The sequence below is a fragment of the Sorex fumeus genome, unplaced genomic scaffold, assembly GCF_029834395.1.
Source record: "Sorex fumeus unplaced genomic scaffold, SorFum_2.1 ptg000032l, whole genome shotgun sequence".
NCBI lineage: Eukaryota > Metazoa > Chordata > Mammalia > Eulipotyphla > Soricidae > Sorex > Sorex fumeus.
The window spans coordinates 11,983,524-12,001,167 of NW_026606089.1; the positions used below are offsets into that span (position 1 = coordinate 11,983,524).

At 49.9% G+C, this 17,644-nt stretch overlaps 1 protein-coding gene across 2 annotated transcripts in view; it reads left to right on the forward strand.

The window, feature by feature from the left end:
• Nucleotides 1-17,644, forward strand: part of THOC5 (THO complex subunit 5) — a 37,127-nt gene extending 19,483 nt beyond the window's left edge. For both annotated transcript variants that reach the window (XM_056116502.1, XM_056116503.1), the window contains 10 exons: nt 111-210; nt 1,071-1,179; nt 5,966-6,067; nt 6,622-6,718; nt 7,452-7,566; nt 8,799-8,902; nt 9,046-9,133; nt 11,292-11,407; nt 15,190-15,380; nt 17,422-17,644. In XM_056116502.1, coding sequence (XP_055972477.1) covers nt 111-210; nt 1,071-1,179; nt 5,966-6,067; nt 6,622-6,718; nt 7,452-7,566; nt 8,799-8,902; nt 9,046-9,133; nt 11,292-11,407; nt 15,190-15,380; nt 17,422-17,485 — 1,086 coding nt within the window. In that variant the 3' untranslated portion in view covers nt 17,486-17,644. The remainder of the gene's footprint in view (nt 1-110; nt 211-1,070; nt 1,180-5,965; nt 6,068-6,621; nt 6,719-7,451; nt 7,567-8,798; nt 8,903-9,045; nt 9,134-11,291; nt 11,408-15,189; nt 15,381-17,421) is intronic.

The window sequence follows — 17,644 nt, forward strand, 5'->3', positions numbered from 1 at the left end:
CGGCAGCCAGAGAGTGGAAGCAGTGGGTCCCAGGCAGCAGTGCTGAGGCATTGGCCAGCAGGAAGAGAGAAGAGAAGGGGACTCATCAGCTTGGCTCTTTCCCTGTCCAGAAACGCCGGCGACCCACGCTGGGAGTTCAGTTGGATGACAAGCGCAAGGAGATGCTGAAGAGGCACCCCCTGTCCGTCATACTGGACCTGAAGTGCAAAGGTTGGCTCCCTTGTCCTGACAATCTCGTTACACCTAGCAAGTTAGATCCCTGTAGGTGCCAAGTTCTGGCAGTTCAGAGGTCTCCTTATGTAGATGATTTCAGGGACTAATCTCAACACTGTATTCACGCAGTGCCATGCATGGGATCCAGCCTGCGCTTCCTGACTGCAAAGCATGCGCTCAGCCAGCAGAGCTAGCTTTCTGGCCTGAGGGGTTTTGTTTTGTTTTTTGCTTTTTGCAGTGCTGGGTATTGAACCAGATCTTAGGAGGTTAAGACACATGCTTTACCACTCAGCCACCATCACCAGTCATTTGGTTTGTTTTTGGGGGGACCATACCTAGCCATGCTCAGTACTTACTCCTGGCAGGAATCACTCCTGGCATGACTCTGGGGACATATATGGTACCGGAGATTGAACCCCAGGTTGACTGCATGCAAGGCAAGCACCCTACCAGCTGTCATATCACTCTGGCCCCACCAGCCAATATTTTTGGGGGGAGAGTGCTCACTTGGCGGTGCTCAGGGGTTACTACTGGCTCTACACTCAGCACCATATAGGATGCGCAGGATCCCATGCATCTACATGCACAGCAAGCACCTTACCTGCTTTACTATCTCTCCAGCCCACTGGTCGGTCTCTTTCCACATCGTGTTTGTTAGAAGCAAAGCAGTTCATCCGCGTGAAGTTCCACAACTCTTGGATTGGGGAGTGAAGGATTTGTAGAACTGCCTTTCCTGGCCCAACATTGTATCTTTGTCCTGGACCCAAAGACTTGTTGACTCTTTTTTTGTTCCATGCTGTTAACCCTGCCTGCTGTTCAACTCATCCATGGCCCCTTCTTTTCCTCTTTCCCTGCAGATGACAGTATGATTCACCTGACTTTCTATTACCTCATGAACCTCAACATCATGACAGTGAAAGCCAAAGTGACCACGGCGTCGGAGCTGATCACCCCCTTAAGTGCAGGGTACTGGATAGTAGGGTACTGTGGAGGGTGGATCTTCGCAGGGTGGGAACCTTTGGGCTGGCCTGCTTCCCTTCAGTTTCCCCCCTGAGTCTGACGCTGAGGTGCTCACAGCTTTGTTGGCTTCCGTTGTGCTTTCTGGTTCCTGGCCCGTCACTGGTGTTTAGAAATCACTGACTTCCACTGCTGAAGTCCACTTACTGCACAGAGAGGAGTGATGGCAGCATACTGCACATTGAAGGAGGAAGCCAGATACCAGCTTTTCACAGCAGTGAGAAGAGCAGGTGCAGGGGAAACTGAGGGTGAAAGAGCTTCACTCAGAGAGAATGTCGCTCCCCTGGCCTGCCTTAGCCCTGCTCTGTCCACTTCTCAGCGGTGGGTAGCCCATAGAGGGACATAGTCTGGTGCCTGGTAGAATGAGTCCCTTTCACAGCTGCCTGGTAAGGAGGTGCCCCTGGTTTTATTTTTAATTTTTTTAATTTTTTAACATATTTTGGCTTATTGGGCCCCATCCAGCAATGCACGGGGCTTACTCCTGGCTCTGTACTTAGGAATCAGTCCTGGCGGTGCTTGGGGGGGACCATTTGGGATGCTGGGACTCGAACCCGGGTTGGCCGCATGCAAGGCAAACATCCTACCCACTGTACTGTTACTCCAGCCCTGTCCCTGGTTTTAGACCATGCATTTAACAGCCCCTACCTCTTCCAGGCTACCTTGGGTCTGATCTGATTCTTTGTAAGCATCTGGGTGGAAATAATACAATTAACCAGAGATCAGCAGACTCAAGGAGCCAGGAATCTTGGCTAGAGGTACACAGGCAGCTGTTACATGGCATATCTCACACCTGTCATAGTGCCGGGAACTGAGCTCCCAGCAAGTCTGCAGTAGGACCCTGGAGAGCTCTCTGAGGAGCTGGAGCTCAGTGTGCACTGAACCTGGCCTGTGCCCAGCTGCTAGCAGGCAGGGCATCTGAGAGGCCACAGCATTCAGGACAGGAGTTCCACTGTGGCCAGGGAGTTAACGTGACCCAAAGTCCTGGCTGTGCAGTGAGACTAGGAGGTCTGTCTGCAGGGGCAAACTCTGCTCCCTCTGCTGTGGTCAGAAGGGAACAGAGTCAATGTCACCTGGAGTGTCTCTGTGCAGTGTAATAATCTCAAGCACTGGGACCAAGGGGCCAGGATGGTTAATTCTCTTATTTCCACCCAGATGCTTATAAAGAGTCAGATCAGACCCAGGGAGATAGTTCAGAGGGCTTGAACGCGCCCCAAATTTGACTCTCTGGCACTGCTTGGTTCCCCTAAACACTATCAGGTATGATCCGAAAAGATCAGCTCAAAGGGTTGGAGTGCATGTCTGGCATGCCTGGGGCCCTGGGTTTAACCCCTGGCACCACATGGCCTTCCTCACTCCATCCGGGCTAATCTATGTCCCTGCTCTTTTTATTGAACTTGGTTATTGGATCACACCCAGTGGGGCTTGTGGCTGTTCCCAGTTCAGTGCTTGGGGGTCATTTCCAACCATGCTTAGGGGATTTTGTAGTGCTAGATTGAACTTTTGGCTCCTACATGCAAAGTGTGCATTCCAGATCATTGAACTGTCTCTCTAACCCCATATTACCTAATTTTCTTCTGTTTAATTTTTTTTCCTCTTTTTTTTTTTTGGCCACTCCTGGCACAGCTCAGGGGTCCTGGCTCTGCCCTCAGGAATTGCTCTTCGTTTACTCAGGGGATGTCAGGGATTGAACTCGGTTGGCCACATGCAAGGCAAGCACCCTACCCACTACTATTGCTCTGGCCCCATTCCCTGATGTTTCTCAGGTGCTTTTTTGTTAGTTTTGTTTCATTTTTTGTTATTGGACCACATCTGTCACTGCTTAGAGGCTATTCCAAGCTCTGTGCTTGGAGTCACCCTTGGCCATACTGGGGGATTGAACCCAGGCCTCCCATAGACAGTGCATTCTGCTTGTGAGCTATATCGTCAACCCAACTATTTTTGTTTGTAGTTTGGATTTTGAATGTGGATCTCTGAAAGATCCATAAGTCACAATTAGCTTAAGAATCTTTTAACTCTTGGGCCAGAGTGATAGTATTGCGGGTAGGGCACTTACCTTGCATGTGTTGGATACAGTTTTGATCCCCAACATCCCTGTGGTTGCCTGAGCTCTGCCAGGAGTGATCCCTAAGCATAGAGTTAGGAGTAAGCCCTGAGCACCACTAGATGTGCCCTCCCTGCAAAACATATAAATAATTATTTTCTAGAATGTTTTTTCATTACCGGTGATGCTCAGGGATTACTCCTGGCAGTGTTCAGGGGACTATGTGGGATGCTGGGGATTAAACCCAGGTTGGCTGTGTGCAAAGCAAATAAATGCCCTAATTGCTGTACTATTGCTCTGACCCATTAGGTCACTGTAATTCATCAGTCAGACTTCAGTTTTGTTTGTTTTGGGGCCATACCCAGCTGTGTTCAGAGCTTACTCCTGGCTCTGTGCTCAGGGATCATTCCTGGTGGGCTCGGGGAACCATATGGGGTGCTGGGGATCAAACTGATGCCAGCCACGTGCAAGCCAAACACCCTACCTGCTATACTACCTCTCCAGCCCAGAATTCTTACTGATTGTCAGTTGGTTCTCCATGTCAGGCAGCAAAGAGGACAGAGTCCCCCCTGAGGTCCAGGGAGATTCTGGGCCAACCGAAAAAATAAGAGCCAGAAGGCGTCACTGTCCTGGTGTTAAGTTCCCAAAGACACGCCACATGCTGGGGCCGCGCATGCCAAGATCAGCCAAGCCTCCTGAGCTGTTCTTGATGCTATTCCTGGAAAGATGGAAGAACATCCCTCCTCCCCTCTGTGGGTCTGCTTGTTCTTTGTGATCGGATTACTCCCCCTCCACCTCCCCCAGCCATCTCTTCTCTCTCTTCTCTGCTTGTCACATTAATTACAGGCTGAGCTCTAGCCATTCCAGTGGGCGGTAGTGGTGTCGCTGTCACTCTGCTTATAGCACCAGGTCACCTTGACTTCCATGCACGTGATGCTCTTCTTCTGGGAATGTAAAGGCAACCTTTTTTCTCTGTGATCAGCATGAGATTTGATCAGAGTGCGGTAGACACAGCAGCAAAGCTACACGCTTGTCCTTTCTGGTATAGAAAGGAGTCTGTCTTGTTCCTGTGAAAACTTGTATTTTTTCTGTTTCTGATGCTATAGGACTTTGCTTCTTGGAGTAAGGCCTGGTCACCATATAAGTTTTGGAAAGATAGATATTTTGGGGGCTGGAGCGAGAACATAGCGGGGAGGGCATTTGTTTTGCACGCAGCCGACCCAGGTTTGATTCCCAGCATCCCATACAGTTCCCCGAGCACCACCAGAAGTAATTCCTGAGGGCATGAGCCAGGAATAACCCCTGTGGAATGCTGGGTGTGGCCCAAAAAGCAAAAAAAAAAAAAAAGATTTTTTTGTTGCAGTGTCTTTTGAGATGAGAGTGGGTAGGAGAGGGTATGGGTCACACTGGGTGTTGCACAGGGCCTAGTCCTGGTTCTCTTTAATTGTGACCCTGGAAGGTGCTCAAGAGGTCATCTGTTGTACCAGGGATTCAGACTGGGGTTAGCTGCATGCAAGGTGAGAATCTTTGGCTTTTATTTTAGTGTTTTCTTGGGGTAGACAGGGTTACTAGTTGGCAGTGCAGTCCTTGTAGGAAATCAAGTTGGAGGTAGAAGTACCGCAGTTTTGGGAGGCTGAGAATTGACCCCATGCCTTGCACATAAAGGCATCTACTTGGGATTGGAGAGATTGTAACAGCAGGTAAGGCACTTGTCTTGCACGCAGCCAACCAGGTTCAATCCTCAGCACCTCATATGGTCTCCCAGGTACTACCAGGAATGATCCCTGAGCAAAGAGCCAAGAGTCAGCCCAGAGCACCTCTGTCTGTAGACTAATACCTGAAAGAATAAAAGCAAAAAGACATGTGTGTTTAAGCTTCATCCCTAGCCAAGGACAGATTTACTTCATTTATTTTTTGGCAGGGGCAGGACGGGGCTTACATCCTGTGATGCTCAGGAGTTACTCCTGGCAGTGCTTGGGGAACCACATGGGTTCTGTACCCGGGATTGAACCCGGGTCGGCCATGTGCAAGGCAAATGCTCTATCCACTGTACTACTGCTCCTGCCCCAGATTTGCTTTATTAAGTTTGGTTACGGGACCAGCGAAATAGTGTAGCGGATAAGGTGCTTGCCTTCCATGCAGTTGAACAGGATTTGCTCCACGGAACTCCTTGTGGTCCCCTGAGCCTTCCCAGGAGTGATTCCTGAGCACAGAACTAGAGATAAGCTCTGAGCCCAGCCAGGTGTGGCCCAAATATCAAAACAATTTATAAAAATATTAAAAAAAAAACAGGATCATTAGGATCACTAATTCCGGTTGGGAGATACCTCAAAGGGCTGGAACATTGGGTTTGATTCTTGGCATCCCATAGTCTCTCAGGCACCACTGGGAGCAGCCCCTGAGCTCCCAGCCAGGACTAACCTTGGCACATCACCAGGTTAGTGGTTGAGGCCTCACAACCATGTCTAACATGCACAAGGCCCTCGGTTTGACCCCAGTACCAAATGGCTTCCCTAGCAGTGCCTGAGAAATTCTCTACCCACAATCTCCACCAAAATAAATAAATAAAGGATATTTATGCAAAAGCATTCAGAAATGGTGGCCTTAGTTCCCAGGGAGGCATCATTACCAATGTACCTTGAGGGAGGGAGGGGACCAGACCCGCATTCTCACCACAATATTCAACCTTTTCAGGGACTTGCTATCTCCTGACTCAGTCCTGAGCTGTCTGTATCCTGGGGACCATGGAAAGAAAACTCCAAATCCAGCCAATCAGTATCAGTTTGATAAAGTTGGGTGAGTCAGCAGTATTTTTTCTCTTCCCCAGCATCTCTGCTTCAGATCTTTCCCGGAGGCTCAAACCCAACCCTGGAGGGCAAGGAACACCCTAGGGTGGTAAGGGGGGGGGGGGGCTCTGTCAGGAGAAAGAAGCATGTGCCCCTTCCTGCTTATGGGGGTCCAGGAGGGCAGGCAAGGGCAGCAAGGGGTGAGTCTTGGGGAACACAATGCAGTTAGAATGCTTAACGTTTTAATTCTCAGAGGATGAATCTTTTTAATACCTTATTAATTTGAGGCCTGTGAAGTGATCAGAGCCACTGCCATTTTATCCAGATTTGCTTTTCAGTAGAAAGCTGCCGGGGGGAAAAGAATAATAGTGCAAATGGAGAAAATGAAATCCCCAGGTGGGACTTGGTGAATTGAAGAGGCGTTGCGGGCCGCCGGGCCAGGAGCCCAGCTGAGCTTATGGGAGCCGCCGATCTGGGCGGACTGGAAGAGGGGGGTGGGATCAAACCCCGGGGCACTGGAGAAATGAGTTCTGAAACAATTGCATTCTTTGTTCTTTCCTGTAGCATCCTGACTTTGCGAGACTATGTACTTGACCTCGGTCACCCATACTTGTGGGTACAGAAATTGGGCGGCCTCCACTTCCCCAAAGAGCAGCCCCAGGTGTGTGCACTATTCTGGAGATAATCCCCTTCATCTCCTCTCTCAGTGACCCCAGAAAGGTTCCTCAGGGACAGGCTTTGACCTTTGACCTAGCAGGTTGCTTCCTGACAGTGCTCTGATTAGCCCTCCCTCCACTCAGAATTCAGAAATGTTTGAAGTATGGGGTTGGAGTGATAGTACAGCAGGTAGGGCATTTGCCTTGCACACAGCTGACCCAGTCTCGATCCCCAGCATGCAATATAGTGCCCCGAGCACCACCAGGAGTGATTCCTGAGTGCAGAGCCGAGAGTAACCTGAGCGTTACAGGGTATGACCCAAAAAGAAGAAAAAAAAAAATGTTTGACGTCTACAAGTATTTAAGTGCCTTTTGCCTTCTTCCTGAGTGCAGCCTTCTAGATGCAAGTCCACGACCTCTTGTTCGGGGCACCTCAACTCTGACCCTGGGTCTTGTGTCCAGAGAGAGCAGAACTGAGTCATCAGCAGAACCTTACAGGACTCTCGGGCCTTCGCCGCCTTTCTTTCCTCAGGCGTAGCCTGTGGCCTTTTAACAACGCAGTGGCTTTCGTTGGTGTAGGGACATAGCTTCTGTCCTGATGCAGCAGGGTGGCCCTGCTATTCCCAGGAAGTGTCCCTCTCAGGGTGTGGGTGGTCCCAGAGAGGCATGTTTTGGGGGCAGTGGCGGGAGCAGAGGATGGGGAGCATTGAGGTATGTGCCACTTGCTGTCGCCCACAGCACACCGTGATCGCTGACCATTCCCTGAGCTCCAGCCACATGGAGAGCACCATGAAGCTGCTGAGGACCAGGGTGCAGTCCCGCATGGCCCTCCACAAGCAGTTCGCATCCCTGGGTAAGCTGGCTTTAGGGTGGTGGCCTGAAAACCACCCAGACAGCACAGGGACCAAAACGACTTAGCCCTTCCCTCGGGTTCCCTGCGTCCTGATGACAGCAGAGCGAGCCAGCCTCAGCATGGTAGGGCGCACTAGAGAACTGCAGGCAGCTCATTCTTGATCAGTGTCTGTCAGATTGATGTGCCTTTGATTGACGGTTACTTGGAGCCCAATTCCTGTCATTTCCCATGCCCATGCGCTGGGGACCAGCCATGCACTGTAGCCTCTATGTTTGTGTGGAGCTGACATTCAGCTTAGAGAATGCAGTGGAAAGGGAGCTGCCCCCTCCTGCTGAGCTGGCATCCCCCAGGCAGAGACTGAGTGCTCCTGGCTGATTCTAGTTACGCACTGACCAAGTTGCATTTGGGCGTTTCTGCATTGATTGATTCGGTGGCTACTTGTCAAGGGTTTATAGTGCACAATGCATTTGTAGACTGGTAAATGTCTTTCTGATCTCAAAGAGGTGTCAGAGAACTGGAGGAAGAGCTCAGTAGCTGGGCTCATGCTTGGCATTTAGGAGTCTCGAGTTAACTACCTCGCTTCACGTGTCCCCCCAACTCTTCTCCCTGAGCCCCGCTGAGTTTGGCCCCAAAACAAGAACGAGTGTGAGGAAAGGCATTGGGTTTGCAAGACTCTTCTGGAGGACCCCTCCTGCTGCTTTCTGGGCCCGTCCTTGTGCTCTCAGGTCAGCATTGCTGAGTTCAGCTCGTTCCAAGGTTGCATGATTATCACTGTGGATGATGGTCACTGTCTTGGCATATTTGCTTATTGAAACGCCAGCAGGAATTTACCCTGAAGCAGCTCTTCAGCTCTGCTCCGTTAGAGGAACTGACACAGAACACTCAAGCCCTTTCCTCTGTCAAGGTCAGCTGAGAGAACGCTGCCCTCTCAGCTGTATGATGTAATGGACAGCCCCTGCTACAGAAGCACAGATACTGGTTCTGGCTGTGTTTGCGGGTGAGGGTTCCTGGCGGTCATTGACTCAAGGCACCGAGAAGAGCCAGCCTGGGTTGGGCCACAAGTATATGGCACTGGGGTTGGGAGGCTGAGTTCCTGGCACCCACATACCTACTGGATGGCAGTGTACTGAGATGATGGGCAGGTGTCCAAAGCCCTCCAGAGGTTGTGATACAAGTTCCCAGCTGTGGCACCTGAGGTCTATCTGTGACACACCATCCTTGCTTTCTTTCAGAACATGGCATTGTACCAGTGACCAGCGACTGCCAGTACCTCTTCCCTGTAAAGGTCGTCTCTCGCCTGGTGAAGTGGGTGACTCTTGCGTATGATGATTACCTGGTAGGTGGAGGCATAACAGGTCCCTACTGTCCTGGGGACTTCAGGCCCCTGTCACCTTTCAGCTCCTGGCCCTCCCCCCTACAGGCCAGGGGACTTGGCTAGAGGAGCCAGCAAGGCCACTCGCTGTGCTTGGTGACTTCTAGGAGCTGCATTTCACCAAAGACATTGTGGAGGCAGGACTGGCTGGGGACACCAATCTCTATTACATGGCGCTCGTGGAGAGGGGCACAGGTAAGTGCTCAGTGGCTCGCACTGGTTCTTGATCCGAGGCCACAAAAAGGAAACATTTGTGGAACTCTCACAGAGGAAGTGGTGACGGCGCCTAAACTCCCGCCATGGTAACTTTGCCTTGGTGCGTGGTTGTAAGCCCTGCTGCATGTCATATATGTCCTATCTCTCTAGACCCATGGTATCATATTTATGAAGAAAGTACTCTACCACTGAGCTCAGTCCCTGCTTATTTATTTAATATTTTTATTTCTTTTTTTATGTGTTGTGGCATTGACGAAAGATTGAATATAGTTGATTGTGATGCTCACTCAGTGGGTTTTGGTGCTTGCCAGGCGTCGTCTGCCTGGTTTTTGTGTTCATATATGTGCTTGCTATGTTCAACCCCTTTTTTTATTTGTGCTTTTAAGAAATTATGCTGGGGGCCAGAGGGATAGTAGAGTGAGTAGGGTGTTTGTCTAGCCAACCTGGGCTCAATCCTTGGCATCCCATATGGTTCCCCTGAGCATTGCTAGGTGTGCCCCAAAAGCCAAAAAAATATAAAGAAATTATTCTGTAGAGAGACTAAAGAGATAGTACAGTGGGTAGGGCGCTGCTTTGTATGCATCTGACCTTGCAATAGGTCCCCTGCACCCCTTATGGTCCATCGAGCACCGCCAGAAGTAATTCCTGAGTGCAGAGCCAGGAGTAACCTCTGACCATTGCTGGGAGTGGCCCAAAAACAAAACAGATTTATTACGTTAAAAATTAAGTATTTTGGGTACAAATGAAGTTCTTTGATCTCATCTTGTTCTCTCCCTCAAAATAGATATTTAGAGAACCAGAGAGATAGCATAACAGGTAGTGCATTTGCCTTACATGAGGCTAACCCAGTTTGGTTCAGTCCCCAATAAAGAGAATAGTTACTATTTGGAATGAATACATTTACTTCCTATCCTCTCCCCTTTTGAAAAAATACTTTCACTGGTCAGGGATGTAGCTCTGTGTTGGAGCACTACTAGCCTCCATGTATGGGGCCGTGGGGTCAATCCCTGGCACTCTGCACACTTATGTAAAAACACTTCTGTTTCATCTTTAATGACATAAGGTCGTATTTTGAAAAAGCATGAGATATGCAGTATGAGATACTGAAAAGACTAGTGATAGTAATTCATTGGAAAGTGTTAACTTCTGCTTTCTAATTGCTCGAGGTAAAGGCCCTCCTGTTGTTCGTCGATTTGCTCGAGCGGGCCCAGTAACGTCTCCATTGGAGACTTTGTTGTGACTGTGTCTGGCATATTGAATACGTCACGGGGAGCTTGCCAGGCTCAGCCGTGCGGGCGAGATACTCTCAGTAGCTTGCCGGGCTCTCTGAGAGGGGTGGAGGAATCGAACTCGGGTCGGCCATGTTGGCTGCGTGCAAGGCAAACGCCCTACCGCTGTGCTATCGCTCCAGCCCTAATTAAGGAGGTGAAAATAAAGAGAACTAATAAGTTTTCTAGTTCATACATAAATTAAAATTTTCACTAATTGCAAGAATTTTTTTTCACGAAATTGTGGAATTTGAAAAATTCAAATTACAATTTAGGTGAACAAGGGGTTAACCATTTCAAATATACATGATCTTTACATCATTTTACAACAGATTAGTTAGGAACTTTGCATAATTGAATGGATGAAGTACAGAAAACTCGGGGGTCTAGTGGCTCATGGCCTCCATGTCTGGGTCTCTGGGTTCGATCCTTGGCACCACATTCAGAACACACACTCGGCGGAGGAGATAAATGAGCAGCCTGCCAGGACCTAAGTTTGAACCCCAGTACCACATGCTGCCCCCCAAGCACTCGCAGGAGTGATTCCTTATCACAGAGCCAGGAGTGAGCCCTGAGCGCTGCCAAGTGTGGGCCCTTCCTGTATACCCCCACAAAAACCACACACTTCTGTCAGGAGTAGATAGAGTGGGCAAGCCCAGCAGGACTTCACGTTCAGCGCTTTTATGGCGGAGATTGTCATACTCAAATCTCAAAACAAAAGCAGAAGTTAGTGTCGAAGCATACTCAACACTGGGCGGATATTATGAATCACCTGAGCTAGCTTTAGGTATGGGGGTTTGGGAGGAGAGGGAGATATGACTGGCAGACTGGATTTCAAAACTAAATTTTCTTCTCCCTTCCCTTCCCAGCCAAACTACAGGCTGCGGTGGTTTTGAACCCTGGCTACTCTTCCATCCCACCCATCTTCCGGCTTTGTCTGAACTGGAAAGGGGAAAAAAACAACAGCAATGATGACAATATTCGGGTAAGACCCCACTGGGCTGACGGGAGGGGCAGAGAGCTCCCAGGGACGTTGGGCACTGACAGGACCTGCTGCAGCTGAGGAGCTGCAGCTGGCATAAGTCCCAGGATTCAGGCCTGCCAGATGGGTAGCCTTTGCTGCAGGCGCTGGAGGTAATGAGAAGAGCGAGCTCAGAACCATTTCAGCTACTTGCTAACTTGGAGTCCCAGATCTCTCCAATTATTGAAGAAAGATAATATGAATATTTGCCTTAAAAGATTATAGTTTTGGGGGCTGGAATGATAGCACAGCGGGTAGGGCGTTTGCCTTGCATGTGGCCAATCCGGGTTCGAGTCCCAGCATCCCATATGGTCCCCTGAGCATCGCTTTTGGGTGTGACCCTAAAAGCAAAAAAAAAAAAAAAATTATAGTTTTGGGGGCTGGAGCAATAGTACAGCAAGTAGGGCATTTGCCTTGCATGCAGCTGACCTGGGTTCGATCTCCAGCATCCCATATGGTCCCCTGAGCACTGCCAGGAGTAATTCCTGAGTGCTGTGCATCGCTGGGTGTGACTCAAAAAGCAAAAAAATTAAAAAATATAGTTTTGAGCAATAATACAGAAGTGAGGCACTTGTCTTATGTGCAGGTGACCTGGTTTGATCCTCAGCATCCCATATGGTCAGTCCCTCGAGCCCACCAGAGTGATCCCTGAGTGCAAAGCCAGGAGTCAGCCCTGAGAACTGCTGGGTGTGGCCTCCCAAAACAACAAAAAAAATTAAGTCTTGGGTTCAAAGACATATTACAAGGGCTGAGGTGCTGCATTGCCAATTCTAGCTCAGCCCTGGCGCTATGTATGATCCTCTAAACACCATTATGGGTGATTCCTTAGCACAGAGCCAGGAATAAGCCCCGAGCACTGCCAGGTGTGACCCTAAAACAAAATAAAAAAATGCTTGTCTTGTGGGAGAGGCAGCTCAGTGGGCTGGAGCACAAACTTTGCATGCAGAAGCCTGTGTTCAGTCCCCATCATCACATTGTCCCCAAACTCTGGTTTCGACCTCTGAGAACAGGAGTTGATAGTAGCCTCATGCACCACCAGGTATGGTCCCCGAAATACAAAAGATTGTTGTTTTTAGAGACCAGGGACATAGCTCAAGTGGTAGGCCCTGAAATCCGTCCCCGGCCCTTCATGGCCTCCGAGCACGATAGTGCCATGTTGGACACCAAACTATTAGTCCTGTACTACTGGGCGGAGGAGTGCTTGGAATGGCCCCTGAAAAGTAATAAATATGGGCTGAGAGATAGCTCAGGGGGCTGGAGTGATGGATTGCATGTGGGAGACCTAGGTTCATTCCCTATCGCTGCATGGGTGCCAGAGCACCCAGAGTAACCCCCAAGCATTGAGCCAGGTGTAGCCTCCAGCACCACTGGGTGTGCGCCACAAACCAAGAAATTAAGAGGGGCCAGAGAAGACTACAGCAGTTAGGGTGCTCGCCCTGCACATGGCTGGCCCGGCCTCAATCTCTCGCATTCCATATGGTCCCCCAAGCAGCACCAGGAGTAATTCCTGACTGAGGGCAGAGCTAGGAGTAACCCCTGAGTATTATCAGATGAAAGAAATAAAGACAACTCAGGTCCCTACTCTGGAGTGGAACCCCGGTGGGTTCGTGCAAGGAGAACCCTTCCAAGGGTTCTGATAAGATCAGAAGACCCACTTTGAATCACGCCTCTGTCCTGTCCTTGCATGCTGGGGGTCACACTGTGAGTTTTTGTTCTCACATGCCAGGCTGAGGTGTGGTGAGGATTCACGGGGCCAGGGATCTTGGGCAGCAGAGTGCCAGGATCACCTTTCATGCATGTGGGCAGTAGTGGGGATTGAGCCATCTCTGAGCCATCTCTCAGCCCCTTGTATCTTATTAATAAGTTTTTCAAAACAATTCATTTCTCAGTGTTGGAGACTAGGAAGTTGGGGATCAAAGTCAGTGTCTGTCTTGGGGCCAGAGTGTTATTAGTACAGTTAGTACAGGTGTTCACCTTGCATGTGGCTGACCTTTGTTCAATCCCCGGCATCCTCTATGGTTCCCTGAGCACCACCAGGAGTGATTCCTGAGTGTAGAGCCAGGAGTAAAGGAGTAACCCTTCACCACTGGGTATGACCCAAAAATAACAGGGGAAAAATATTTGTATTTCTAGACCCAAGAGATTAGCAGGCTGGAGTATAAGCTTTGCAGGTAGGACACCTGGGTTGAATCCCCAGCATTACATGGTCCAGGTGTGATCTTTAAGATTCAAAAAAAAATTTACACATCTAAGAAGTATGGGAACACTTTTAGAAAAGCCTTTAATGAGTCACTTTAAGGTGGAATGGAAAGACCAGCCAATCATTCTTGATGTAGTTTCTACCATAAGTATTCAAAGAACGAATACTGAAAACACTTTTCCTGGGAGTTTTCTTTAGTATTTTTCTTTGTTGTATGAATACATAAAAGGTATGGTTATATGATTACTATAAAGGACAGGGATACTATGTAAAGGAGGAAAACAGTGAGACAATAAATCCAAAAAACCATTGCGGAAATTAAAAATCTGAACTCAAAGTAGGATGGGAAAGTACACTCTCTTTGCACAGGGCTGTCTGTCACACACGGTGCAGCTGTCCTCAGAAGCAAGAGCAGAGGAAAACTGGACACTCGGCTATATACGGGAGCCCCGTGTGGAAACTATAGTCAGGACTGTGACTGCACGTGTGTGGTGTGTGTATCTCTCTGTCTGTATTCCAGTTGTCTTGGCCATCAGTGTATGGGTATCGCTGTCTCTGTCCCTCTCTACTCCGTCAGGGCCATGGTCCCAGACACCAGAGCCATCAAAAGACCTCTCTGTGTTTTTGGTTTTTTTTTGAGGGGGTCATACCCGGCAGTGCTCAGGGTAGAACCTGTGTCAGTCACATGCAAGGCAAACACCCTGCCCGTTGTGCTATCCCTGTGACCCCAGTTTTGAGGTTTGATTCTGGGCCTCTTGTGTGCAGTGCATGCACTCCAGCCCCTTGAGCTCCTACCCTGGCTGTCTCTCTCCTCTGAGCACTCTTTTAAACTCTGACTTGGATCTTGTTTTGAGATTCCTTCTCTTTATACTTCCCTCTCTTATCTGTAGGCAGGGAAAGTTGCCAGTAGGAATTCGGAGAGCCTCTTTATCCCGAAGAAAGGGACCCCCAGGTCAGGCCAGTGCAGCCTGACCGGGCGTGTTTGTGCAGAGACACCGGTAGGCTTTGCTGTGAGCCAGGACCTGCTAACCTGAAGGTGTTGTGCCCGAGTTTCGGATCCCCAGTTGCGGAGAGACCAAGTCCACACCCGATAATGCAAAAGCAAAAGAGCTTTATTACTAGCCTGAGCCATTGCTAGCTCGAGCGAGGGTCCAAGTCTCATCCAACATAGTGGAGTCTTGACAAGTACCCCAACTCTAAATCACAAGCAGTTTATGTGGGGTTCAGAGTTAAGAGCAGTGTGTATACACTGGTCTATTTTTAGCATTGGCCCTATTACAGCAGTGGCCAGCAATTAGACGATGGTGAGTGAAAGTTTCTAAGGAGGGTACAGTGACCCCTCATGACCGGCCAGACCCAAATTCCCAATTCCTTATGTAGGCACATTACTCAGCTGGGAGTTTACCAGAAATTGCAAGTCGTGCTTCAGGGACTCAGGCCTAGTTGAAACTGAGGCCTAGTTGAGACTTAAATGTTAGTTGCAGCTTGTCGTGGCGTCAGTTTTGCCCTCACAAAGGAACCGCTGATTGTCTGTTTTCCCGCACAGGCCATGGAGAGCGAGGTGAATGTGTGCTATAAGGAGCTGTGCGGCCCCCGGCCCGGCCACCAACTCTTGACCAACCAGCTGCAGCGGCTGTGCGTGCTGCTGGACGTCTACCTGGAGACCGAGAGCCATGATGACAGCGTGGAGGGGCCCAAGGAATTTCCGCAGGAGAAGATGTGCCTTCGACTTTTTCGGTGAGGGGTGGGCAGGAGCGGTGATTCTGGGCGGCTCCTCCCGGGTTGGGTGCCCTGGGCAGAGCTTGGAGTGCAGCCTGTACAGCTTGTGCCTTCCTCATCTCTGTTCACAGTGGACATCTCAGCTCTGCCACATTCCCTGAGTGGAGCTTGCTTCCCTCCTTCCTGAAACTTTCCCTCAAGCCCTTTTCCTACCAAGCTGCTCTTTGCAAATGCTTATTTATTTATTTTTGACTTTTGGGGTCACACCCGGCAATGCACAGGGGTTACTCCTTGCTTTGCACTCAGGAATTACTCCTGGCAGTGCTCTGGGGACTGTATGGGATGCTTGGAACTGAACCCAGGTTGGCCGTGTGCAAGGCAAACACTACCCTCTGTACTATCACCCCAGCCCCTGTAAATGCTTTTGATGGTTGTTAGAGTACATAGCAAACTTTTGGTTTTGTTCTTGGATCATACCCAGCAGTGCTCAGGGATTACTCTTGGTTCTGTGCTCAAGGATCACTCCTGGAGGAGCTCCAGGGACCATATGGGATTCTGGGAGGTCAAACCCAGGTTGGCCCCATGCAAGGCAAGCGCCCTGCCTGTGGTACTATTGCTCAGTCCCTTTTAACCCCTGGCAAATAGAGTTAGCACATGAAAAATTTCCAGGATGGTTAAAACAGAAAAGGACAGCCAGTCCTGGGGTCCTGGCACTCAGGGTGTCTGGGCTCAGGGCGCTTCTGGCCATTTTTCCTTTTTTCTCAGATGGTGGCTTCTGTCTTTGTCTTTTATCCCCTGACTTATGGTCTTAAACACCATTTTGGGGCTGGAGTGTTAGAAGAGTGGGTAAGACACTTACTTGCCTTGCATGTCGCTGACCCTGGTTCAATCCACAACACCCCATATGGTACCCCGAGCATTGCCAGGAGTGATGGAGTGATTCCTGAATGCAGAGCCAGAAAACCCCTTGAGTGCTGCTGAGGATGACCGCAGCCCCACCCCACCCCCCCCAAAAAAAAAAACTTGAGTTCACTGCTTGGGCACCTCTTCTTTTTTTTTTTTTTTTTTTTTTTTTTGCTTTTTGGGTCACACCTGGCAATGCACAGGAGTTACTCCTGGCTCTGTACTCAGGAATTACTTCTAGCGGTGCTCAGGGGACCATATGGGATGCTGGGAATCGAACTTGGGTCGGCTGCATGCAAGGCAAATGCCCTATCTGCTGTGCTATCACTCCAGCCCCAACCTCTTCCCTTTTGAACCTGAAATTGAGCACGAGTAGATCTGGGAAGGAGAAGGCTAGAATTCTCATCAGAATATGTCTCTGTCCCCTATCAGTCTGAGAGTCTGACCCTCTCTTCACCCCCATTCTCTAGCAGCCAGTCCCGGCCCTGCACCAGCACCCCACCCCACCCCCGCCTGTCTGGCACCCCACCTGGCCTGCTTCTCTGCATTCTGTGATAGCAACTTGCCCCTTCGCGACTGCTGGAAGGCGGAACTGTTGGCTCTGCTCCGGTGCCTTCCTGGACTGACAGTCCCTCTTGGGCTATGTGAAACCTCAGCAGCTCTTCTCACGGACTCAGCCAGGGCAGGAAACTCTCATGGCGGGTTTTCATTTCCTGCTGCTTCACTCCCGAAGGACTGAGCTTCCTGTGAGAGCATGTTGGGATGGGGCATTGCTGGTGACACGGGTCCAGTTAACTCTGTGACTCGTGAGATCCGAGAGTCTGTTCTTAGCCTTTGTGTCCCCCAGTACACCAGGCCTGAGCAGCACCGCTCCGGGGCTAACCGTTGAACCATCCAGCCCATTTATCTGGGGCAGATATCATTAGGAATAGCCCTGCTGGATTGCTTGACCGATGCTTCGGAGCCTCTCACCTCCCAAAGGAAAAGAACAAAACTGGCCTCACACCTTACTCAGTGTTCTGCAGTCTGCTTTTGTGAAAGTTCCCTTTTCCCCTCTAATAGCTGCACAGTATTCCCTTGTGCAGCCAACCCATAATTTATTCTGCCAGTCCAGAGTGCCTGGTCTTAACTGCTCTCTCCTCTCCGGTTTCTCTAGGGGTCCTAGCAGGATGAAGCCTTTTAAATATAACCATCCACAAGGATTCTTCAGTCATCGCTGACTGCCGCCCGCTGGTTCCCCCCTCCGACCCCCCACCCAACATGTACCCTCTGCTTTCAGCTCTGGCCCACATGTGGCTCTTGTTGTTCTCTAAAGACTGGGGGCAGTTTTTTGCGTGTGTGTGTTTTTTTAGCCTATTAAATTGTCACCTGACCAAGTG